This window comes from Desmodus rotundus, chromosome 2 (assembly GCF_022682495.2).
Source record: "Desmodus rotundus isolate HL8 chromosome 2, HLdesRot8A.1, whole genome shotgun sequence".
NCBI lineage: Eukaryota > Metazoa > Chordata > Mammalia > Chiroptera > Phyllostomidae > Desmodus > Desmodus rotundus.
The window spans coordinates 121,602,153-121,629,725 of NC_071388.1; the positions used below are offsets into that span (position 1 = coordinate 121,602,153).

Consider the following 27,573-nt stretch of genomic DNA (forward strand, 5'->3'; position numbering starts at 1 on the left):
TAACCAGTATGCAAATTTTAATAAAAATTCATATATGAATATCAATACATAAATATTAGTATTTTTATCAAAATGTAAATATTGATTATACTTATGTGGGAATCTCATTAAAATCCACATGTAACAGTTCAGTGATAATCCAAGGTTTCGAGTCACCAGTAAGCCTGAAGGGCTTGTTTGACCACAGACTGCTGAGGTCCTCCTCCAAGCGGCAGAAGAAATTTACATTTCTAAAAAATCCCCAAATGAGCCTGATGCCACTGGTAAAAGAACAACATTTTCAGAAATGGTTTAGCTGTATCTGTGAGTCAGAGAATTTTGGCTTCAAATTTTGATTGTTACTTACTGGAGATGGACTATGGGCAAGATGTTAATGGTCCTCAAGGATTATTTTATTTCATTATCAAAAATGAGACAAATCTCTACGAATATATCATAAGTCAGAAGTTTTGAGCTCAAGTAGATTTCTTTTCTGTAGATAAAAATATCTCATTGTTTTGTTATATGAACCAACAAAAATGATTTATAAAAGTACTTAAAATAGTATATGGTAGTGAATTAAAAAAAGATAGTCATTATTAAGATATTGACTTTTCTAGTTAGTGAAAAACTATGTTTATATATTTCTTTCAATAAACTGATTAAAGAAAAAAAATTAAATTAAATTTGATCATTTTGTGAGTTATCAATGTTATTTAATTTTATGACATACTTTGTCAGACATACATGGTTATTACCACATGTTAAGGCACTTTTTTCATGTCCTTAGTACTGTAAGCTTTTACTTGCATAGAATCAACGATATCCCAATTAACTTCTATATGAAGACAAATCAAAAGTTGTGTACCTATGTGGCCAATTATAGATGAAAGCCAAGTATCAGGCTGTTTCCAAAATTCAGCTGTTTTAGCATTTGTTTTATAATCTTAATTAGATTTTTATCTATCCATGGAGTTTAGAAATTAAGTTGGCATTGCAAGTTCATCTGTACCTTTTAATATTTGAATTCTTTCAATTGGTTGGAAATTAGAGGGGTTTATCTATGTGCTTTTTACAGTCACATTTGCGACAAAGACCACAAATTCCCAGAATCTTTCCCTCTATGATTCTGAAACACAAGCCTCAATAATAATTAACCTTATTTTACTGGCAACTAAGTTGTCATTAAACAAGATAATGTTTTAATTAAGAACATTAACCTGAGGTTACTGAGATAGAACTGTGTACATCTCTTTTGTGCTGAATTGCTAATGAAGAGTTTTTTATGAGTTCTGAATCATGCTGAATTAAGTAAAATAAAAATACATGTGTTTAGTGTAAGTATTTCATTAGTAAATCTGACTACATTGGGTATTTTCTGCACTCATTTTAATCTGGTTTAATTTGAAGTACAATTTAGTGTGAACTCTATGCATTACTTCAATGTCTAAAGTACCACTTTTGAAAGTTAATTGCGTAAGTAAGAGCAAATTAAAATAATATATCTGTTAGTGAAAAAGACACTATTTTAAAAACCAGAGTAGAAAATGAGACATAGAAAATCCAAGTAGTAAACCCCACATAATCCTGAAATTTAGTGTGAGAACAAGGAAAAAATCCCAGACCTAGTTTCTTTGAGCCCTATTGTTTTAATTACCTAGGCAGGTATTTCTACTGACCACCTCTTGAGGACTTGGGATTCTTTCTCTCAGCTTTGGACATTAGAACATCTTTTTGTTTTTAATAACCTTAAGTTGTAGTCATTAAAACACACTCAGGACCTTCACCATGTATTAATTATATTCATCTATTATACATATCACTTATTACATCTGGGCATATAAATATGTATATATGGCAGGTGTGAGGCTTTCTAAGAATACTACTCACACTGTGGGGGGGAAAGTAGGTTTATATTTAGCTGTTCATATGAAAAATAATACAATAATAAAGAATAATACAAGAATAAACTCTGTGTTTTGCATACTCACAACAGTAAACCTACTTTTGCCGCACCCTGCACACAGCTAAGTCAAGAATAGTAAATGGAGCAAGAGCTCCGCATATATTAACTTGACAAGGGGATATTTTGATTCCAGATATGTCATCTGTGATATGTTGACCTTTGGTAGTTTTATAGAGTGGGACAGAATCAATATATTTGAGTTATTTCACTGTTCTTAAAGTAACTGTGACTTTCATCAAAGGATTTAGCCTTTTAGAAGCTCAGTTTGTTTATTGGTAAAATAGAGCCAATTGCAAAAAAGATTAAAAGAGGAAAAACATGAAAAATCTCTCTGAAAGCATAAAGCATATTACTAGCACACATGATTTATACAATTAATAAACATTAGTTTAATTTATGCCTTACTGTTAATAAATATTAAATAACTAATTAAATGATAACAAAGTGTCTAGGTTTGTCAGCCCCGAAACTTCTGAATTACTGCTGATATATTTAAATTTCCTCAGATGCTTCCCTTTGTTCATTTGTTTGCACCAGCCTTGTTAAAATTATGAGCCCTAGGAATGTCCAAGTTCAAGCATCAAAGGTCCATAGCTGAGAAGGAAATTTGAAAATGCAGCTATTGCATATAGCTCTTATGTGTAAATCTTAAAATAACCCACTTTTGGGGGAAAATAAATTAATTACAAAACTGTTCTTTCTCAGGAGGCAATTTTACTCTCTTTGGCAGGACACACAATGGACAATTCTGCCTGAATACCTTATGTACTGACATAAACTTTTCACAATATGCCACTAGTTATTCATTTTATGTCTAAATTATCACATGATCTTTCAGTATAATAAGTAAATCAAAAGGTGTGAGAATTAATGTATTGAGAAGTCTTTTCAGTTTTTCTCTGAAAAAAAGCAGGTGCAAGCATTATGTATGGGCACAAACTGTGAGTCATGAAACATGGCTAAATCTATAACTAGAAAGTTCCCAAGTACTCCTCTTGGAGTACAATAAAAATATCCTAATGAATACGTTTATTTTGTTGTTAGGTCCAATTGCTGTTTTCTGCTGGAGAGCACTGAGTATATGTGATTTCCAATCCCTGTCCAGAAAAGACCTTAAAAATGACATTTCAAGATTCTTGGACCTGGTCCTTCTCACTCTTGCTGTCCTCCTTAGGTGTCACTCGGTTATTTAATGCTACACACTATGGAAGGAAGACAGGATGGAGAGAAAAAAAACAGCACAGAATCCCACTGAGGAAACAGTCTTCTTATTCCTCACTCTCCATATTTAAGCCATATTGTTTTTCTGACCACGGAAAACTTGAGTCTGGCCGATGATAGAAAAATAAGGGATGTCACCCCTATCCTGACCACACCTTCATTGCAGGTGTAAAGTAGTATGTGTGATAGATAATTTGTCCAGTACTTTGCCCAGCTAATGTAATTCACAAATGGAAAAGCATAAAATCTATCATCCTGGGAAATACAAAATATAACTCACTGAAGAAATTGCTTAAAAATAGCTTCTAAATGAAATCAGTGGCCATGTATTACTTAATTAAGAGCTAAAATGTGTAAAGTGGAATTAAAAAACTATAAGATATCTTTACATGATTAATACATAGGGGTGTCCCTCGTGAGGCTTTTTCTTTCTTAAACAAACATGGGGAAGATAAACTTTAATAAAGAGACCTTAAGTAATTAAGCATAGTGTATACTAGAAAAATCAATACTCTCAAGGTGTTTTTGCAACCGGCTCCAGAAGCCCCATCCAACACTTGAAAGTAGTTATGCTCTCTGGGCAGGATTTCCATATTTGCTTCACTCAGTAAAACAATTCCATCTATTCTACCTATGCCCAGCCATGACTCTATCCCAGTGTTTTATAAAGTATGTTCCAGAGTCTGCTCTGCCAAAACAGTACTGAAGTTAATACTAATAAATCCTTTATGCTTAGTCTATTCTTTATTGGTGATTCTTTATGCTTCTGGAGATTCTTTATGCTTAGTCTACTTTTTAAAGGAGATTTATAATACACATTAAAATATAGTGCATTACGTGCTCTAAGAAATCACCTGAAAGAAGCTAGATTTTTTTTTTCAACTAAGCATTTCCAATGTATTTGACCATGGTACTATTTCCTCCCTAGAACACCTATTAACCACTCACAGAATATACTTTGGAGAAGAAGCCCTTGCCCTGGCATTAGTGCTGCGCCCTCTCTCTTCTTCCCATCTTTTATGCAGGGAGGTGAGGGAAACCAAGAATTAGAGCATCAAGGAAAAAAATGCAGCAAAGCAAAAATTCCCACACCCTGAAATATATTTATCTCCTCCTACCCAAGCACTCTGTACAGACTACTGCGAGCTCTAAAACAATGACTCTGTAGACAAGGGGAGCATTCTCTCAAGACAAGAATTCTTGAATTCTCCAAAGACAACTTGTTTATGAGCCAAAAATGCAATCAGTCAAGTCACTGGTGCAGAGAGAAAGGCAACAACCTAGCACTATCATGTTACTTACCTTAGGATACGGATACTGCTTTCCTTTGGGATACAATGCTCCAGTAAACCGAGGAATAACCATGTTAGGCACCAATGAATCATTTATCATCAGGAAGGCAAGCCTTTCTCCATCTGGTGACCACCAGTGGGCGATGTGAGAATGCAGAAGTTCTTCTAGAATAGATTAGTGTTATTTGAAACCCACTGTAGAGATGCGGGCTCAGTGACCCACATACATCTGTCCTTGAAAAATCCACTTTACATATATATACATATTTATATTTATATTTATATTTATATTTATACAGTGTGTTGGATTTTTATCAACTTCATAAGAATTCTCTATTTCTGAGTTACTCCTCTAACACCAAGAAAAGCATAGGCAAAGGAAGGAAGGAAGGAGGGGAGGGAGGAAGGAAGGAGGGAAGTCAAGACATCATGGCTTGTCAGCAATGTGAACAGAGACGATGAAAGCACTATCAGAGTGAAAAGACTGATGACAGCAATTGAAGACTGAAATATGGCACAAAACCATATCCATGTCACCATTCATTCATATTTGCATTTAGTCTTGCTGTGTGCTTTACATGATGTCACTACTCTTGTCAATGCAGCTGCCTCTCCACAACGTTCTCCTTTTATATCTACTAATGGTTCATCTCTATGGCCATAGGCTGCTACTGGTCCAGGTTGTAGTTCTGTCCTTTATATTTCCTCTACAATTTCAACTTTGTAAATGGTCTCTTTGTAAATACTCTTTAAATTATTGAAAGTGCCATCTCTTTCCTTTTGCGACCCTGACTAATACAGTGATTAACACCAGAAGATACTCAGGAAATAGAATTTCAAAATTACATTTTAAGATTAAGTTGGAGATATATCCATCTCTATAACCATATCTATATATTTGATTTAATAACAACCTTTCTAGGGAAGGACTGGAGCATAGACAATTCATAGCAAAGGGTGGAACCAGGAGTGATCAATTGTCACTGGTAATGACACACAATGAAATGCAAATAGAGAGATAAGGCATCGTACAGACAAGTGGTTGTGACATTTAGTTGCTACAACAGTGTCAACTGTAAAGATTATAAAGTTTACATGGTTCTTGTGACACCTCAGAGAGATTACATAGGAAAAATAAAAAATTAATACCATTACTGCAAAATTAGGAATACACAAAAAATCATTAGGACATCCTTAAAGGAGTCCTTTCCTTCTGTACTTGTAGGGCAGGTATGGCTGAGGTCCAAGAGATCTTAATAAGGGTTGCAGAATGCCACACACATCAGGGGCTCAATTGTACTTGATTTTTAAAATTAATACAGAGATATTGGTGGAGAAGTGTTAAGACACCAACACATAGGATAAGGATGCTTGTGTAAACATGTCCATTATGCTTTCTGGTTCAGTCTCATAAATACCACAATTCATAGTGGAATACTGTTATATGTGTCTAATTTTATGGCTAAAGATTTTGAACCTCAAAATTCCCACAAGTCTTCTTGTTCACAGAGGCAACCTCTGGGTAGAAAGGCATTAAGGTGGAGTGGAAGAAGAATTCCTGTAAAGTTTAAGAATCTGCATCCTTAGGGAAGTGTGGAGATCCAGTAGACTGGGATATACTGGGCTATCTCTTCTAAAGTGAGAGAGAGTTGGTTGGAACTGTACTTACGCAAAAGTAAAGAGGGACTGAATTCTGGACTTTGAAGAAAATATAAACCACATTCACATGTGCTGCCTTGTTCTATTTCCCAGGTAAACTGTAAAATGACCAGGTCTGGTAGAACTTGAGCAAGAGAGAGCTATACAGCTAGTGAAGGTTGTGGCACAACCTTCCCTGCCATCTTTACCTTGTGACCTAGCAGACACCATGGCAATGTAAGTATCCAAGGCAAACAGATGCTGTAGAGCTTCTGACACTCACCATATGATAATCAAGGCACAGACATTAAAAGCTTCACAGAAAAGCCAATTTCTGCTGTGCTGATAAATAGTCTCTATTTCTAAAACAGCTCTCTATTGGGCTCTGGCAGAAGCAATTAGCCTGAGCATGGGATAGCAAGTGACTATGCAACCCAAACTGCCCATCATGAGCTGATTGTTATCTGATTCACGCCATAAAACTAAACAAAAGCAGCAACATTCCACAATAAAATAGAAGTGGGACATATGGGATTGGTCCAGAACACATTAGTCAATTTCCATGGCATTACATCCGCAGCTGTATCCTACCTTTTTATCTCATGTCTATGCCTCAAGATGTGTTTCTAACACAAGCTGGCAGAGGAGGAAAACAATGCAGGTTGGGTGTATGGGTAGGTTTGACCTACGTCCTTGAAACACGCTTGAGTTGGATAGGCTGTACACCACAGTCTGATTCAGTAATGGATTACAAGCCATCTCTAAAAAACATAAATCTTCTGAGTTGGCAGTCTTTTGAACTGTGTGTAGACTGTGTGTGGAAAGAGACTTGGCTTGAAGTGTTGATCCCTGACTTATGAACAATATCTAATAAATGGCCACCTGATTAGGAATCTGAGAAGAATAACATTAGAAAATTAGTAAAAAGAAAGTTTAGGGGAAAATAAGTGCACAGAGTTATCAGAAGAGGTGAAAATGTGAAGACATAGTGTTCCGTTTAATGTCCCCCAGAGCACATCCACAGCACTCAGTAATCCAGTGAACAAAGTGACCAGAAGTGCACGTGAGTTTGTCTCTGGCTGACACCACTACCTGCTAATAATAGTGGTCATTACTAAACTGTTGATATGGCATCATTTCCCAGCAGTTCCAGCTGACTATCTGGTGGCAGGTGGCTTATATAGGGACCCTTCCATCAGAAAAGGTAGCGTTTAGTTATTGCTGACATAGACACATATTCTAGGTTTGGCTATGCCTTTGCCAACTGTGGTTTTACCAGCACTGGTATTCATGGAGTTACAGAATAACTTATCTGTTACTATGGTAGCTCATACTATGTCACTTCCAAACAATAAATATGTTCTAGAGAAAAGAAGTGCAATGGGTTCAGACTCTTGGAATTTCCGGTTCTCATCAGGTTCCCCATTGGCCAGATGTACCTGCCTTGTTAGAAAAGTGACAAAGCATGCTCTATCTGATTTTGGCACTTTTTTTTCACAATGGCCTTATAGTTGGGTAGTCATCTTATAGCATGCAAGTGTCCTTCCTGCATAGCCAGGAACTAAGTGGTGGAAGTACAGTGTTCTCTTTCACTATCACATCAATGACCCACTGTATATATTTTGGTTTTTGTTCTCATTATAATGAGCTGGTGGGTTTAGAAGTTCTAATGCCTACAGGAGGATTATCTCCTACAGAGAATATAGTCATAATTATGTTTCTTTGAACTGGAAGCTGAAATTTCCTCCTGACCATTTTGGGCTCAACATGACATGAGAGAAAAATGAACTGACAGAAAACATAGTCACTGAGCTGGGCTTGATAATTAATCCCATCTGCCAGGAAGAAAATGATTCTTTCCTTTACAAGGAGGGCAAGGAAGACTATATTTGGAACTCAGCTAATTCACAAATATTCCTTTGTTCAATTCCATCTCAGTTTCCAACTTCACATTCCTATATTACAATTTCCATTTCAATAGAAAACTGATATTGTAGCATCCCCATTACGAAAAAGAAACAAAGGGATATGGTTTGGCAGAAATGAAGTTTTGGTTTGTTCCACCAGGTAAATAATCTGTGTAGTCAAAATGCTGTCAGAAGGTAAAGGAAAAAAATAAAGAAATGCCTGATTACCAATTAAGGTCACATGATAATGCTTATTTCTTTTCTTAATTGGAGAATTTCCCCTGAAACCTTATATAAAAAGTGAAAGCATTGGCTGTAGTTACAAATTTCAAGCAGGTGTATATAACTGGACTAATACCACTTTACAGTGAAACAACAGCAGAAGGGACCTTGTGTGCTCCTGTTTTGGGGACATGAACTTTTTTATTTAATAAAAAGTTTATTAACTGACTGACACACTAAAAAGTTACAACTGACTTTTTGTTGGGTATAGCTAACATGAAACTAAACAAATCAAGTAAGAGAAGAAAGTTAGTGCACGTTATTTATTATTTGGTTCCTACCCATTAAAATCATGTAGGTGTGGCTTGGTCTCTCAACAAAAACTCACTGCTCTTACTACTGTGAAAACTATAGAATTTTCTCCTTCTACATTCTGGTAATAGCTATTTCCCCTTCCAACCTCAGGTGTTAATGGCTAGGCCATTGTCAGCCCAGGATGCTGCATATCCCTCTGACTAATTAAGTGGCCTTCCTCATAGATAAAACTTTGAATACTACTTTGAATATGCCATCTTTTTTTTTCCAGTTGTGGTCTTTACCCTAATTCATACAAGTAACTTACAATTCAGATGAGGAGACATGAGTCATCACATGAAAAAAAAAAAGTTAAGTGCCAATGGAGTGTAAATTCTAAGTCTTATGGGACTTGAAGGTACAGGAACATGAAAATCCTGTTATCTGAATCAACACAGGGTTTTTAAGAAGCAAAGAGGGTTCAATCCTGGGGACTGTAGTTGTGTGCATAAATACTTCTCAGGACTTAGAATGGCCCAGGTAATAGAGCATCATTCATTTGAAACTTTGTATTATCTACTCTCATTTATTTAGAATAATTTATGACTAAAGTTGTTCCTCATAACAATGTTAAAATAGTAAGGTAGTACAAATAAACAGTTATTTGACTTCCTTCAGGTACAAAAACAAAGCTAACTAAAATGGAAAGAATATGAATAAAAGAACATTTAAAATGCATTTTCTAAGAGTCCTGTTGTATAAGTCACAAATTTAACTCATGGATTGAAACTTCCTGTGTTGATTATATTATATTATTTATAAACAAGGCATTTTTAATAATTGTAATCTATTTTAATGTAGGTTGGGTTCTTCATTGTCTTTATTACAGAGATTTGCAAAATCTCACTGCATAGCAGATGGAATTTTCAACACATGTTTAATATCACAGACACTTAAAAACATAGCCTCAACACAAAGCATTTACAAAAAACTAATATATAACCGTTTTCTGAAAAGTAAGCTGACTTTATCCATTTGTTCTTTTTTCTTTTTTTAAAATTTTTTATTGTTATTCAATTACAGTTGTGTGCCTTTTCTCCCCATCCCTCCACCCCACCCCAGCCAAACCCCCCTCCCTCCCCCACCTCCACCCTCCCCCTTGATTTGGTCCATGTGTCCTTTATAGTAGTTCCTGTAATCCCCTCTCCTCACTGTCCCCTCCCCACTCCCCCCTGTCCATTGTTAAATTGTTCTTAACTTCAATGTCTCTGGTTATATTTTATTTCTTTTTTTCTATTTATTATGTTCCAGTTAAAAGTGAGATCATATGGTATTTGTCCCTCACAGTCTGGCTTATTTCACTTAACATAATGCTCTCCAGTTCCATCCATGCTGGAAAACAGTATGGAATTTCCTCACAAAACTAAAAATGGAACTGCCATTTGTTCTTTATTAGACAAGATTTCCTGAGGATCTTACTGCCAGCTCTGTGGATCCGTGGTTGATTATTTTTCTCTAATTTTCAGTATCTCACTGTCAATTTTCTTGAAAGAATTTTCTATATTCATAACTTTCTCACTTCCTATTTATACCTCCATCCACTGCAGTCTTCCTTCTGGTAAATAATTGACTGATTTTGCTCTTGTGAAGTTCTGATAGCAAATCCAAAAGTAAATTTGGCGTCCTTAGCTTGTTTGCCCTCCAGAGACTCAGCAACGCCCATTATCCTGTCTTCCTCTGGCTTCCACAGGTACATCTCTAAATTCTTTTGTTTATCTGTCACAGTCCAGTTTTATTGGAATTTAGTAAGTACTCAATAAATCTCTGTTGAATCAGTGAATAAATAAATATGACTCCCTGTGTCCAAAAGAAGGCAAAATAAACAGTGAAAATGGGCACTTTCCATTAAACAATAAAAAGGTAATAATCTCATTTCATTGATAAATATAGTTTTTTCCTGTAATTTCTTTCTCTAAGGTGTTTGTTCCTGTCATTCTTAAAGGTCAGCACAATGATCATTTCCTCTGTGACTCCACCTATATTTCCCTATGTCTTCAGACTCAATTCTATTCATACTTTTATATATTATGCTGACATGTAATTCTATTTATACTTCAATTTACCATGCTCCAACATAATAGTATATAGATTTTCACTCCAGTATGTTGGAAGTACTCAAAACATAGAAACCCTTATTCTTCATTTTATTGCTCTCAGATAAGGCTTGACAGATAAATGGGCTCAATAATTATAGAACTCGATTTCAAAGAATTCCTTAAAAATATGAGTGATATTTTAATATGCTTAAATATAAATCACTTAAACATATTTGTTCTATAATTTTATATGCTTAAACAGTTGAATATGACAGTCATTTTTTGTTTCTATTTAATAGATTCGATACTATGAAACAATTTAAAGTTGTAAACAAAAAAAATGTGAATTTTACACTTTTTAAGAAAACACTAATTGGATACTTTATTCAGGTAAGTTACCATGCTAAATACACTAATTTATATAAATAGCATTAGATGTATTTTGTGTGAATTACATTTAAAATAATGTTTCATTTTGAGAATAATGCTTTGTTTTTCTTCTGACCCTCACTAACTCTTAAAAAACACTATATTTTATTTGTTTTACTTCCCTTAAGAATGAAATAATACTAGAAATAAAAGAAAAAGGGCTTTAAGATTTTTAAATAACACTTTTAAAGACTTTTAAAGCCTTGATAGTGATGACTGTGGTTGGCAATAATAACCACAATTACAGATTGGCCAGGTCCTCAAAGATTAAGTTATGCCCTTAAAATTTGCCACAAAAACATTTTATTATCTTTTTATGTGGTTCCTTATCCAATTTTTTCCTTTTCTGTGACATTTACAGAAGGCAAATTTCAATTAGAAAAGCAAGTTGAAATATTATATATTACTTCTGGAGTCTCCTACACATACTAATTCAGATCATAATTGATTTCTATAAAGTAGTAAAAAGGAAATCTCCATACTAGACTATCCCACACATACTGTTGAAAATCAGATGCATTCTTAGTAGAAATCACTGTGTTCTGGTGAGTACTATAAGGGAAAAGAGAAGCACTGGATTCTGGATGCTCTTGGCACACAGGACAAGCAAATGATAGTGGGAGATTGCTACATGTGGTACATGTGGGACTCTTGAAACATAGGTTGGGATGGCAGGCAAAATGTTGAGGGGAAAACAATGACATGGGAATTTGAGGACCTAAAATATATTCTTAAATCCTTCTACCTTACCTTAACATTGATTCCTGTGATAGGGTCCCTTCTGTTAGAACTAAAGCAAAACTGACTTAATTCCATGGATAGTAGGTTTCAGAGTCTTTGGCTGAGGAAGAGACTAATGAAATCCAACATCTTAGGTGCATAATGTATGCCATCCTTTAGGGAATAATGAAAGGCACTGCACTGTGACAGGCATAGCCGACTAGGACTAAGCACTGGGTTTGAAGACACACACTCAAGTGCCAGGTCTGCTTCTCATGAGTTCTGGGGCTCTGTCCAAGTTGCCTATCCTCCGTGATATGGGTTTCTTTGGTAAGAGATTAGATATATTAGCAAGGTAATGTTAAATCACATAGTACATCTAGTTTACTAGTATACCTAAAACATGAAAGCCCAAAGGATTGAATTTAATTTGAATGGCACAAACTATAATTTTTCTACTTCTCTTTTGGAATGTGCCATACCCACACTTATCATCACAAAAGTTTCTGTTACCTGTTTGACCTGGCTATCCCCCAACACAATGTTCACTCTTAGCCCAGATACATAAATTTTTATTTTCTAATTAAGAAAAAAACTAATTCATCAGAAAATATTCTCTTTTTATAAATTTCTTAAAAATGTAATACCATACACTATATGAAACCGTCCCTAAAGGACAGAGGCCCAAGCCATCTTGATCATTGGTCAAGTCAGTACAGTTTACATTGAGTATACCCCCATTTGACTGAAAGTTCTTTGATGTTCGGGATCACTATTTGTCACAATGTAGCATGGTAGCACACTAAGAAGCACCAATGTTCTTGCTAAACTACTCCTCTCTTCTCCGAGGTCCACTATTCCTAAATAATGCCTGCTCACTGTTTTTGTCACCACTATTTACTAGTGACCCAAACCAGAAGCCAAAGAAATATTCTTGTCTTCCTCCTTCCCTAACCATTTAGCCACAAAAATCTATCTATTTTACTGGCTCATCAGTTTTAGGATCTTCCCTCTTTCTTTAACCATAGTCCTATTGCTCATTATCTCTTCATAGGCCACAAAAACTTTTGTGGCAGCATGGATGGAACTAGAGACTATAAGGCTAAGTGAAGTAAGCCAGTAGGGGAAAGACAAATACCATATGACCTCACTTATAACTGGAATATTGAACAAAATAAACTAATGAGAAAAATAGAAGCAGAGTCATAGAAACATGGAACAGACTGATAGTTGTATGAAGGTAGGAGGGGGGGTAATGGTAGCAGGAAGGGGAAGGAACTAGTCAAAGAACAAATATGAATGACCTATGGTCATGGACAACGGAGAGGGGATTGATTGTGGGCTAGAGGGGTGGACTGGCTAGAGGGGCAAAAGAGAGAATGTTGGGACAACTGTAATAGAATAAACAATAAAAAATAAGAAACAACACCTTATGGATACTCACTAGTTCTTTCTGCTATTCAATCCCAGCTTCACGCTGTAGCCGAATGATCTATTTATATGAAAGAACTAATATTGACACTCCCTTACTTGAAAAGCTCTATTAGTTCTCCCATTTACTAGAAAAAAAATAATTGAAATTCCAGATTATTTTTAGGGTCACTATTCCTTGTTTCCTGCTGCCTTCTTTTTCCTCAAGTGCTTTGCCTCAATAATAACAAGCACATTTCAGTTCCCTAGGCACTCACTATGCTATTTAATTCTACTGTGTTTTTGCAAGCTTTTAATTCTGCTTAAATTTTTCTTCCTAGTTTCTTCTTATGTGTCCCACTTAATATTTCAGATTCAACTCAGAGGGTTTCTCTTTTATGAAAGAGTTGTGACACTAGTGGAAGATGGCGGCAACATAGGTGGAAGCGGAATCCACTTCCCCGCAACGCCAGGGAAATACCTAGCTGATCTGAGGAGCAGAGCGAACAGCCAACAGTATTCCAGCATATACGAAGATCAGAGACCAAAGATAGAGGACATTGAAAGATCTGACGGTGCGACAACAAAACCTGGAGTGCTGAAAAGACTAGAGTTAGACCGTGTTAAACACATAAACGTCAGCTCAAGACCAGTGAGCACAGGAGAGTAAGGAGACAGCACCACCGAATCCCATTGGCATTCTACCATAGAAGTTCATATCATAAACCCAGGGATTCAGAACAAAGCAATTTAAGAAGCAGAGGCCAACAAGAAGAGCCTCACAAACAATGGGAAGACAAAGAAACAATTCCCAAATGAAAGGAAAGGAGGAAGTCTCAGAAAGAATACTAACCGAAAAAGAGGCAAGTCAAATACCAGATACTGAGTTCAAAGCAATGGTCATCAGGAAGCTCACTGAGCTCTCCGAGCTCAAAGAGAACTACCAGAAACTACAAGGAAACTACAATGAACTCACTGCAAACTATATCAACATGAAAAAGGAAATAGAAAATATCAACAAGAGCCAAGAGGAAATGAAGAATACAATTTCTGAATTGAAGAACACAGTAGAAGGAATTAAAAGCAGACTTGATGAAGCAGAGGATCGGATCAGCGAGCTGGAGGATAAAGTAGAAAAAAACACCCAGAAGGAGCAAGAAAAGGAAAAGAGGCTCAGAAAGAATGAAGAGGCAATAAGGGAAATGCAGGACAACATGAAACGTAACAATATCCGTATAATAGGAATACCAGAAGGAGAAGAAGAAGAGCAAGGGATAGAAAACCTGTTTGAAAAAGTAATGATGGAAAATTTCCCTAATCTGAGGAGAGAAAAAGTCACCCAAATCCAGGAATCACAGAGAGTCCCAAGCAAGAGGAACCCAAAGAGACCCACTGCAAGACACATCATAATTAAAATGGCAAATTTCCAAGACAAAGAGAGGATCTTAAAGGCAGCAAGGGAGAAAAAGGAAGTAACATACAAGGGAGCCCCAATAAGGTTAGCAACTGACTTCTCAATGGAAACGCTCCAAGCCAGAAGAGAATGGCAAAAAATATTCCAAGTAATGAGAACCAGAGGCCTCCAACCAAGACTACTTTACCCAGCAAGGCTCTCAATCAAGATAGAAGACCAAATAAAGAGCTTCCCAGACAAAAGAAGTCTAAAAGAATACAGCTCCACCAAACCAGCTCTGCAAGAGATGCTAAAGGGACTGCTTTAAGGAAAGGAAGGAAAAGAGAAAGACAGAGGAACACAGGTAGGAAATAATGGCAATGAATAACTACCTATCGATAATAACCTTAAATGTAAATGGATTAAATGCTCCAATCAAAAGACATAGAACAGCTGAATGGATAAGAAAACATGACCCACACATATGCTGCCTACAAGAAACCCATCTCAGGACAAAAGACTTACACAGACTGAAAGTGAAGGGCTGGAAAGAAATTTTCCAGGCAAACGGACAGGAAAAAAAAGCAGGGGTAGCAATACTCATATCAGACAAAATAGACTTCCAAAGAAGGGCCATAAAGAGAGACCCAGAAGGTCACTTCATAATACTCAAAGGAAGAATCCACCAAAAAGACATAAACATTATAAATATATATGCACCCAACATAGGAGCACCCAAATACATAAAGAAAATCTTGGAGGATTTCAAGAAAGATATTGACAGCAACACAATTATAGTAGGGGATTTTAACACCCCACTATCAAAAATGGACAGGTCTTCAAAACAAAAGATTAACAAAGATATTGTGTCACTTAACAATGCCCTAGAGGAAATGGACTTAACTGATATATACAGAGCTTTTCATCCCAAAGAAGCAAAATACACATTCTTTTCAAGTGTCCATGGAACTTTTTCAAAGATAGACCACATGATAGGACACAAAGCAACCCTCAACAAATTCAAGAAAATTGAAATCATATCAAGCATCTTCTCTGACCACAAGGGTCTGAAACTAGAAACCAACCCCAAGGGTAAAAACCCAAAACACTCAAAATCATGGAGACTGAATAGCATGCTATTAAACAATGAATGGGTCAAGAACGAGATTAGGGAAGAAATCAAAAACTTCCTGGAAACAAATGAAAACGAACTCACAACAACCCAAAACCTATGGGACACAGCAAAGGCAGTCCTGAGAGGGAAGTTCATAGCAATACAGGCCTACCTTAAGAAGTTAGAAACATTTCACACAAACAACCTAACCCTACGCCTACAAGAACTGGAGGAACAACAACAAAGACAGCTCAGAGCAAGCAGAAGGAAGGAAATAACCAAGATCAGAGCAGAACTAAATGACATAGAGACTAAAAGCACAATTGTAAGGATCAATGAATCCAGAAGCTGGTTCTTTGAAAAGATAAACAAAATCGACAAGCCTTTAAGTAGGCTTATCAAGAAGAAAAGAGAGAGGATCCAAATAAACAGAATTAGAAATGAAAGTGGAGAGATTACAACTGATACCACAGAAATACAAAGGATCGTAAGAAAGTACTATGAAGACCTATATGCTAAGAAATTTGAAAACCTAGATGAAATGGACACATTTCTAGAAAAATATAATCTTCCAAAACTGACTGAAGAAGAAGCAGAAAACCTGAACAGACCAATATCAGCAAAGGAAATTGAAGCAGTCATCAAGAAACTCCCATCACACAAAAGCCCTGGACCAGATGGTTTCACAGGAGAATTCTACAAAACAGTTAAGGAAGAACTAACCACTATCCTTCGCAGACTATTCGAAAAAATCCAAACTGATGGAAGACTCCCAAATTCTTTTTATGAAGCCAACATCATCCTAATCCCAAAACCAGATAAAGACACAACGAAGAAAGAAAACTTCAGGCCAATATCGCTGATGAACATAGACGCTAAAATTCTCAACAAAATATTAGCAAACCGCATCCAGCAATATATTAAAAAGATCATCCACCATGACCAAGTGGGATTCATCCCAGGGATGCAAGGATGGTACAATATTCGCAAATCAATAAACATAATACATCACATCAACAACAGCAAAGACAAAAATCACATGATCATATCAATAGATGCGGAAAAAGCGTTCGATAAGATACAGCACCCATTTCTGATAAAAACACTCAGCAAAGTGGGAATAAAGGGAGCAGTCCTCAACATAATTAAGGCCATATATGAGAGACCTACAGCCAACATCACACTCAATGGACAAAAACTTAGAGCTTTCCCACTAAGATCAGGAACAAGACAAGGATGCCCTCTCTCACCACTCCTATTCAACATAGTATTGGAAGTCCTAGCCACAGCAATCAGACAAGAAAAAGCAATAAAAGGCATCCAAATTGGAAAGGAGGAAATGAAACTGTCACTGTTTGCAGACGACATGATAGTGTACATGGAAAACCCTATAGACTCCACTCAAAAACTACTCGACCTAATAAATGAATTTGGCAAAACAGCTGGATACAGAGTCAATACCCAGAAATCAAAGGCATTCCTGTACACCAACAACGAAACTGCAGAAACACAAATCAGGAAAAAAATCCCATTCGATATAGCAACAAGAAAAATAAAGTACCTAGGAATAAACCTAACCAAGGAGGTAAAAGACCTGTACTCAGAAAACTACACAACACTGAAGAAAGAAATTAAGGAAGATACAAACAAATGGAAGCATGTACCATGTTCATGGATTGGAAGAATTAACATCATCAAAATGGCCATACTACCCAAAGCAATTTACAGATTCAATGCAATCCCTATTAGAGTACCCATGACATATTTCACAGATATAGAACAAACATTGCAGAAATTCATATGGAACCATAAACGACCTCGAATAGCAGCAGCAATTTTGAGAAAGAAGGACAAAGCAGGAGGTATCACAATACCTGATATCAAACTGTATTACAAGGCCACGGTAATCAAAACAGCCTGGTACTGGCATAAAAACAGGCACATAGACCAATGGAACAGAATAGAGAGCCCAGAAATAAACTCAAATCTATACGATCAATTAATATTTGACAAAGGAGGCAGGAGCATAAAATGGAGCAAAAACAGTCTCTTCAACAGATGGTGTTGGGAGATCTGGACAGCTACGTGCAAAAAAATGAAACTCGATCACCAACTTACGCCATACACGAAAATAAACTCAAGATGGATAAAAGACTTAAATATAAGCCGTAACACCATAAAAGTCCTTGAGGAAAACATTGGCAGGAAAATCTCAGACATTCCACGCAGCAACATCCTCACAGACACATCCCCTAAAGCAAGGGACATAAAGGAAAGAATAAACAAGTGAGACCTCATGAGAATAAAAAGCTTCTGCATGGCTAAAGAAAACGGCACCAAATTACAAAGAGAACCAACAGTATGGGAAAACATATTTGCTAATGATACCTCAGACAAGGGCCTGATCTCCAAAATATATAAAGAACTCACACGACTCCACTCTAGGAAGACAAACAACCCAATTAAAAAATGGGCAAAGGACTTGAACAGACACTTCTCCAAGGAAGACATACAGAAGGCCCAGAGACATATGAAAAGATGCTCAGCATCACTAGCCATCAGAGAGATGCAAATTAAAACCACAATGAGGTATCATCTCACACCAGTCAGAATGGCCAACATAAACAAATCCACAAACAAATGTTGGAGAGGATGTGGAGAAAAGGGAACCCTCGTGCACTGTTGGTGGGAATGCAGACTGGTGAGGCCACTGTGGAAAACAGTATGGAATTTCCTCAGAAAACTAAAAATGGAACTGCCCTTTGACCCAGTAATTCCGCTGCTGGGATTATACCCTAAGAACCCTGAAACACCAATCCAAAAGAATCTGTGCACCCCAATGTTCATAGCAGCACAATTTACAATAGCCAAGTACTGGAAGCAACCGAAGTGCCCATCAGCAAACGAGTGGATCCAAAAACTATGGTATATTTACACAATGGAATTCTACGCAGCAGAGAGAAAGAAGGAGCTTATACCCTTTGCAACAGCATGGATGAAACTGGAGAGCATTATGCTAAGTGAAATAAGCCAGGAAGTGAGGGACAAATACCATATGATCTCACCTTTAACTGGAACATAAGCAATAGAAGGAAAAAGCAAACAAAATATAACCAGAGACATTGAAGTTAAGAACAATGTAACAATAGCCAGGGCGGGGGTGGGAGGTGGGGGCGGGGACAGTGGGTAGAGGGGATTACAGGAACTACTATAAAGGACACATGAACAAATCCAAGGGGGAGGGTGGAGAGGGGGGAGGGAAGTGGGTTCACCTGGGGTGGGGTGAAGGGATGGGGAGAAAAGGCATACAACTGTAATTAAATAACAATAAAAAAAAAAAAGAAAGAGTTGCCAATCCCTAAGAATGAGCTAAATTTCTCTCCTTTGTTCTTTCATAGAATTCTGTGCTTACTGTGATTTGACTACTTAAAAAACTGAATTGATTTTTTTTTCCATCTGTCAAGGTCTCACACAGTCCAACAATTTTAAAGATAAAGAGCATATCTTACCTAGCTCCTGTAGGTAAGATATGGTTTTCTCTAGCTACCTGGTTTACCAGAAATATCCAAGTTTTACATTTGTTCTCCAGTTGTTTCTTCAATTTACTGGGCCACCCCAGGCCCTTCAAATAAATTATGTTTTTGAAATAAGAAAGTCACAATTATCTTCTGACACTTTCAAACAAAGAACCCTACCTATCCACTTTGGTATTTCAATTTTTTAAAAATGTCCATAGCATAATAATAGCTATTTTCACAGTAGCTGCTACTGCTCCTTGGGGTAAACTGTCGTCTCTCAAACCTTTGATTAGTTGATGCTGGTATATCCACAAAAATATAGTACAGATATAAATATACATGCAAACATACACATATAAATATCAAGGGCCACAACATTTCTTTCTTGGTAAAAAAACTCCATCCAGCAAAATTTGTCTCTTAATGTAAGGTTCTGAGAACAGTACTTTATTTTGTTCCCTGATGTATCTAAGACCCAGAAAAGTATTTAGAGCATAACAGGTCTTTAATGATATCTATTGATTGAAAGAATAAATAAAGAAATAAATGAGCTAAATAATTTACTTATTTTACAGAATTAAAAATATTGACTCTGAGGTAGAGAAATTGCATTTGCCAATGTTGCTCCATAAAATAAATTTTCTGAGTGATACTTAGCCTAATAATTTCTAATAAAAATAGACTAACTTAGTTTAAATCTTGACATATTTTGCCAAAATCAGTTTCAGAGCCTGAAACCTAGGTGTTAATTCAAGCTTTGTGTCTCCCCAGGAAATCAGTACCTATAACTCAGCTGACTATTGGTACATAATCAAACTGGACAGAGGTTTTCCTCATCTAATTCCTTTTTATATTCTCAGTTATTATTAAAATTTAATTCAATAGTTATTGCAGAGAGCTCTTTAGGTAGTTTTTATTTCCTCCTTATGCAATGGCTTTCAAAATGTGACATAATGTTCTTAACAGGAATGATTAAAATCAAGTAGCCTTACTGAGCAGTAGAGGTTTTTGTTTCTTCTTTTCCAGAAGTCAGAAAAATTCAACATCTAATTCCTGAGTGATACAAGGTAATCATTCACTTTCATATATATATATATATAATATGTGTGTGTGTATATATATATATAAAATCTCAAATGTGGAATCATATAAGTAGATATAAATCACAACCAGTCTAAATATGAGTACATGCAAAGATATGAAAGCATGAAGGAAATTTTGAGAGGACATGAGGAGAAATAGTACTATATGTTGTTCTAAAATGAACAGACTTTTCTTATAGATATTGTATTCAAATATGTCATTTGTGTTATTTTGAAACTAAATGTATTCAACTCACCTTCATATAACCAGTCAGCAATCCCATTAAAAATAATTCCTTCTTTTCCGGAAGATGTCAGTCGCAATGAACTGCTCTTTATATCAGGTTGATAGTAGATATTATTTTCAAAAATATAAATCTGGATCAGGAAACATGTAAAACACACAAACCAAAGACTCAACATATTAGGAAAACTTTGTAAAAACTTTCTTATTATAACAGTAGCTGAAGAGCTGAGAGTTTTATTTGCCAGCCATCAATTTTCTCTTTATTTAATGCAGGTATTTGTATTGCTTTTTTATTGTTCTTCAATTACAGTTGTCCCACATTTTCTCCCATTGCTCTCCCTTGCTCCACCCATGCCCCTGTTGCTCCCACAGTCAATTCTCACCTTGTTGTCCTTGCCTATGGGTCCTTTATGTATGTTCCTAGACTTGCCCCATCCCCTACTTTTTTCCCTGTTATTCTCCTCTCTCCTCCCCTCTGGTTACTGTCAGTTTGTTCTTTATTTCCATGTCTATGGTTCTATTTTGCTCACTTGTTTGGTTGATTAGATTACACTTATAGTTGAGATCGCATGGTATTTCTCTTTCACCACCTGTCTTATTTCACTTAGCATTATACTCCTCAGTTCCATCCATGCTCTTGTGAAGGATAGGAGTTCCTTCCTTCTTTCTGCTGTGTAGTATTTTACTGTGTAAATTTACCACAGTTTTTTGATCTGTTCATTTACTGAAGGGCACTTAGGCTGTTTCCAGCATTTTGCTATTATAAATAATGGTGCAAATGATACCTCCAACAAGGGTTTGATCTCCAAAATATATAAAGAACTCTCATGACTTCACTCCAGAAAGACAAACAATCCAATTGAAAATGGGTAAAAGACCTGAATAGATACTTATACAAGGAGGACACACAGAAGGCCCATAGATATATGAAAAAATGTTCAACATCAGTAGCCATCAGAGACACACAAATAAAAACCACAATGAGATACCACTTCACACCAGTCAGAATGGCCATCATTAACAAATCAAAAAATAAGTGCTGGCAAGGATGTGAAGAAAGGGGAACCCTAGTGTATTGTTGGTGGGAATGCAGACTGGTGCTGCCACTCTGAAAATTGTATGGAATTTCCTCAAAAAACTAAAAATGGAACTGCCCTTTGATCCAGTTATTCCACTGCTGGGATTACACCCTAAGAATCCTGAAACACCAACTCAGAAGAACCTATGAACCCCAAAGTTCATACTAGCATTATTTACAGTATTGCTTTTAATTATTAATGGCTGTTTCTTTCTCTAACATATCAGTATCAAATTATCATTTAGAAATCATGTTTCTCAGTTTTGAAACTTATAAATCCATATTTTCAACAATAATTTTTCATCTATTTAATAATCTCTTTCTGCTACTTCAAAATTGGTTTGAGTCCGAGATAACATTTTGCATGCTTAAGAGACTGATAAATACACTAGATACCATTTTAGTAACAGCCAACTAACTGATTGAAAGGCTTCAATTTTGGGTCTTTACTTATATAAAAATGCATTTTGTGATCAATGAAGTAATCTTGACAGAATCTCTCTGATTCTATCTACTTCAACACACAAATTCACCAATGAAAGGAAAGGAAAGCAAAATTCCTTTTAATTGATAAGTGAACGCACCTCATTATGCTGCAATATCTTCTGCCAATTCTTTCCCAAAAAGCATTGCAGTAGTAATTATCTTGTGCCTGAGGTCTCAAGAAGGAGTTTTAATTTGAACATATCACAGAGTCTTCCAAAATAATATCAGCAGCAACAATGGGCCCAACAACAGGACAAAATTATTTATAACCCACTTTAAAATATTTTTAATGATAAACATTTTAAACTACTGGCCTATGTGATAGTACAACCTTTACAGAACCATGTTTCATCCACATGTTGGAGGAAACAGAATATTGTCCATTGTATGCCAAATTGCTATTTCAATTGATCATTCTACTAAGAACATGAAAGCTGGACTAGTGCCCATGTGTTCCAGCATGCTATGAGATCATTACACAAGAGCAAATGAAGCAAACATAAGAATTTCTGAAATAATTGTCTGCTTAATTATGAAGTCTTGGATTTAGAATCTTGGTGTGCACAGTATGAAAAAAATATTAATATCCAGAAAATTTCATTGACATTCTATTTTGATTCTGGTGATTTGGCAAATGTTTAACAGTTAGAGTATTTCATTAATCATTCTACCACTATCTGACATTTATATTACAGGTAAGAATGCTGATAGAAAAAATAATTTGCAGGGGAGAAGAAAGAAATATAAATCAGGGTATTTAAAAGTGGGGGCTTCATAATCAGGCAGTGTAAATTTAAAATATCAGTGACTTGAACAATTTTCTTATTTTTTATTGTTGTTCTGGTACAGTTGTCTCCATTTTCACCCCACCACACTCCATACCCCACCTACCCTTGCCTGCCACCCTAGAACCTACTCCTTTGGCTTTGTCCATGTCCTTTACACATATTCCTTGATGGCCTTTCCCCTATTACCTCTCATTATCCCTCTCCCCCATCCTCCCTGGTTGAACAATTTTCTTAAGCTTTCTAAATCTTGGTCCTCTCCTTTAATAAATGTACATGTCTCACTCCTATTTTAGACATCTGTTTTGAAAAATAAGTGAGGTGATAAATATAGAATGTATAGCACATGTGGCTATTACTGGAAGCAAAGCTGACTTCATGCAGGAAAATTTGGCTCAAAATCTTAAACTTTACTGAGGTTACAAACCCTAAATCAAAATAAACTTCTACACCTTCAGCCAATGTGTAAATTATCTCAAACTATTGACCAGTACTACATATTATGTCGGTGTATAAACTATTGATTAGGAGTAGTAGTGGAATAATACCAGTATTAGTGATAGAGCTAGATGGAGAAGGAGGAGAAAGAAGTATTAACAAATAATATTTACCGCTTTCACTTCATTTAAGAAGTCTTCAAATAATAACAGAAAATAGGAAATAAGCTTATTATGGGAAGTATATGGGTCACACTTAGGTAAAGAATTTGCCTAAGAATTATATCTTAGATGTCTTAAAACTGGATGGAAGTTTATTTTAATGACTTTCAGAATCCCTCATAACCAAAACTGTATTAACTTTATTCTAGCCATCTAAAGCTTAAGTTTCATCTTTGGTATACAACCTCCATTTGCCTTTCACAAACAATATATGAGGTAGGTACAAAAAGTATTCCTTTCTTGGAGGGAATCCCCATCTTGGATCTGAAGCTTCTGATTAGGACTTGTGAGTAACAACGATCTACAGCCAGACTACTTAAACACATGTGACTATCATTAGCAGTAGGAGTGACTTTACTCAAGTAATATTATTACAAATCCTCCTTCTTAAGGGGACAAACTATAAGTCAAAATAAGAAAACCTCCATGATTTCATCAGATGTATAAATTATCCAAAATCATTGACCAGTAATTACATTTATATTTGAAGAACAGATTGGATGATATTCAGAATCCATATGAAGCTGACATCTGAAAAGAACAAGCAATATGGGAACCGAATTTTAATGATATTTACTCAAAGCTGCAATACCAGAGATTGTCCAAAGGATTATTTTTCTGTGGACAAAAATTACTTTCTGCCTTCATGAGATGTACATTTATAATCTCCTAACCCCTTCCAATTACTAAGGTTTTTCCATGAATTATATAGTTTCAGATAACAATCACAAATCTAAGCACTACCTTAGCAATTCAAGAGCTGCAAATATTCTCAGGTACTATATTGGTTCTCTGATGAAATTAAACTGCATCCAAATGGCAATCATCAACGGCTGCAGCTAGTTTTCAATCACAATGAAAATATGACAAACACTGATGCCATTTATTTTAATGCTACTGATTAAACTGTCATAATATTTTGATGCCATTTTCCAATTCTTTCAATGAGCTACCTGAGCAGTATAACAAATACAGATGGGTAGCTATTTGACCATTTAACCCTCCAATCTGTAGAGCAAGCCAACTACCCAGTTTTTTCAAAACTAGTAATGTTAACACACTTACAAAATAATTCAAAACTGGTAAAATGACCACTAAGGGAATAGGAAGACAACTGAAATATATGCTAAACCATGACAAATTGAGAAATGTCTAATAAACATTCCAAGAAATCATTCTAATAAATGTGTAAATCAATATTGCTAATTACCAAGTGATTGGACACAATATATGTCATTGCTGGGAAGAATTTTTTCAGAGCTAATTTTCAACTTTCTACCTTCTCTCCTCCTGATGCAACCACCAGCAATGCTTCAGAGGGTGGTAAATAGCCATGGAGCAAACTATCCCCAATCCAGCCAACTTGTAATGGACATATAGCAAGAACTGAACACTTGATATTAAAAGTCATTAAGATTTTGAGATTGAGAGTAATCACAATATAAATTAGCCTACTGTGACTGATTCAACCAGGGACAATACCTGATGCAAACACTGCAGACTCCCCCAACTTTTTAGCCATCTTAGAAAAAATACAGCAAAATGAAACAAAAACATAAACAAATATCCTATCTATCTTAACTGAAATATTACTGAAAAGCTACTCCACCTCTGGGAATTAAGTCATTTTCATAATAATTTTACATTAGAAAACTGTAATTATTCAAAATCCCCATGTATTGTAATGATGCACGATAATCTGTAAAGTTGCAGTCTATTGAGATAGTATTTGGGTTATCTTCTACTGTGACTTGTTTTCTGGGGGAAAGAAAGAAAATGAAAAGACTATCCCAGATAATACGTCACTGGCAGAGATGTGGTGAAAGGGGTGCTTTCTTATGTTGATAGTAAAAATATAAAGTATGTGGCCATATGGGAAAGCATTGCAGCAATTGAAAACAAAACCTATTCCATCTCATCAGCAACCCCAAACTTGGGACATTGTCTTAATAGGGAAAATAAGTACCGATATGTAGACAATAATGAAGAGTGAAATTTATTTCAGCAGTGTTAATGATGGTCAAAAAGAAGAGTCAAAGGGAAAATCCATTAAAATGAATGGCTGGATGGATCATGACTCATCCTTATTATATGATAACGTTCAGGCTTTGAGGAACATAAATTAATGCCATGTGACCTGACTTTGAGAAGTTTCATTGAGATATTGCCAAGTGAAAAATGCACAAAATGAAAAAAATAATTTCAACATGAACTCATTTTTGTTCACCAGACAATGACAATAGTAATACAAAATTTTATCTTAGCATGAGTCTCACCAACATTGGATATTGTATGTTGGTACTCAAGCCCCATGGCGGCCCTCTATAGTCTTTTATTACTGTGGGTCATTAAAAGCCTGAAATGTACATTTCCAAGACTCCCTTGGAAACTAGTCTTCTCAACTTCTTTGTTAGATGGGTTCTAGTCTGCAAAAAAGGAGAGGGTTGCTAGTTAGGAATGAAAAGACCTTTGCCTCTGGCAGTGGCTCTAGAATAGAGAACTCAGCAATAGTGGCTCACGAGCAATTTATAAATAGATGAGGAAACTACAGTAATATATATTTGTATAATATATATGAGGAAATTATAACTATGGAAGAATACATGCTCGACTTTTAATATAGGTGTATGTTTTGGAAGGTAGATATCCAATGAAAGAGACAGAAGTAAAAAATACCTAGTCAAACAGAAAAGACTGGGAAAATAAACTAAGTATAAAATATACTAAAAAGATTTGATCACATTTATGTTTGCATGTAAATTACAAAAGTTAGTATATTTATAAATAAGGTACCAATATTCATTTCAGTGGTAATAAAAATGATGACAGTTATGTAGAAATTAATCTCACATGTGGATTACATAAATAGTAGTTGTTGATTTTTTCTAATTTGAAACAAATGATATTAAGAGTGTTTTTTGTAACTGAGATTAGGGTTTTTCAACCTGGATACTATTATCATTCAGACTGGCTATTTCTTTGCTGTGGAGGACTGCCCTGACTTTGTAGGATAATTAGCAGGACTCCTAGTTTCTACAGACTTGATGTTGGTAGCAGAACCTTTCCTCAGTGTGACAACCAAAAATGTCTCTAGACATTGTCTAATGTTCCCTGGAGAGGGGAGAGGCAAGAACCAGCAACTTTGAGTTAAATAAGTTTATTTTCTTAGCTTAAAAAATAAATGTCATGGATATACAATGTATTAGCTATATTAGTTTCAGGAGTACCATACATTGATTTGACATTTTCATACTTTATGATGTGAACACTCCACTAATTCTAGCAACAATCTGTTACTGTGAAAACTTATCACAATATCATTGACTTTATTCCTCTTCACTCTGTTCACCCATTCGCCATCACCTTCCTTTTTTTGACGTTTATATCCCCAACACAAAATATTTGTTTATTTCCCCAAACCTTTAAAAGCCAATTTTCAATTTGTTGTTAAAAAGTACTCTGCTAAATGTGTCTGGATTAAAATGATTTTTAATGTATAGTCCCTGACTTCAGTTAGGTTGTCATTTCATGTGAGAGACAGGTAGGGAAAATTCTATAACCCCGTGGTGGGGATGGGAACACACATTACAGGGCTTAGTCATAAGTGGTACGGGTCAGGGCAGGAGAATTGAGTCTAAATTGTGTCATAGAGGATAAGGAGTGATGCCATGGGGTTAGGAAGGTAGAGAGGAAGAAACTCCAAGTGAGGGAACAGAATGAGCTAAAGCAAAAGTTGAACAACTACGGAAACATTAGGAGAACTGTTAGATTCACAAACAAACAAGGTTCACATACATCTCTCTATATAAATGATTACTGTCAAAATTAAGATTGTGCCGAACCATATTGCAGCACGAATATTAGAGCAAACAGTATGAACCCTACTTTTTCAGTAATTACATTGTTTATGAGCAGGTGAGTAATTAGGAAAATAATTGATGGCAGTTAAAGAACAGAAGGTGAATTGGTGGACTGCAGGCAGCAAAGTAATTCAAATATTCTTCTTAATAGGGATAATAATTGTCAAAATGCAGCAT

At 35.8% G+C, this 27,573-nt stretch overlaps 1 protein-coding gene across 2 annotated transcripts in view; it reads right to left on the minus strand.

The window, feature by feature from the left end:
* DPP10 (dipeptidyl peptidase like 10) overlaps window positions 1-27,573 on the minus strand; it is a 722,439-nt gene that overhangs the window by 86,371 nt on the left and 608,495 nt on the right. For both annotated transcript variants that reach the window (XM_024569627.4, XM_053918597.1), the window contains exons 8-9: window positions 20,539-20,659; window positions 4,469-4,623 (exon numbers count right to left, since the gene is read on the minus strand). In XM_024569627.4, the coding sequence (XP_024425395.1) occupies window positions 4,469-4,623; window positions 20,539-20,659 (276 nt within the window). The remainder of the gene's footprint in view (window positions 1-4,468; window positions 4,624-20,538; window positions 20,660-27,573) is intronic.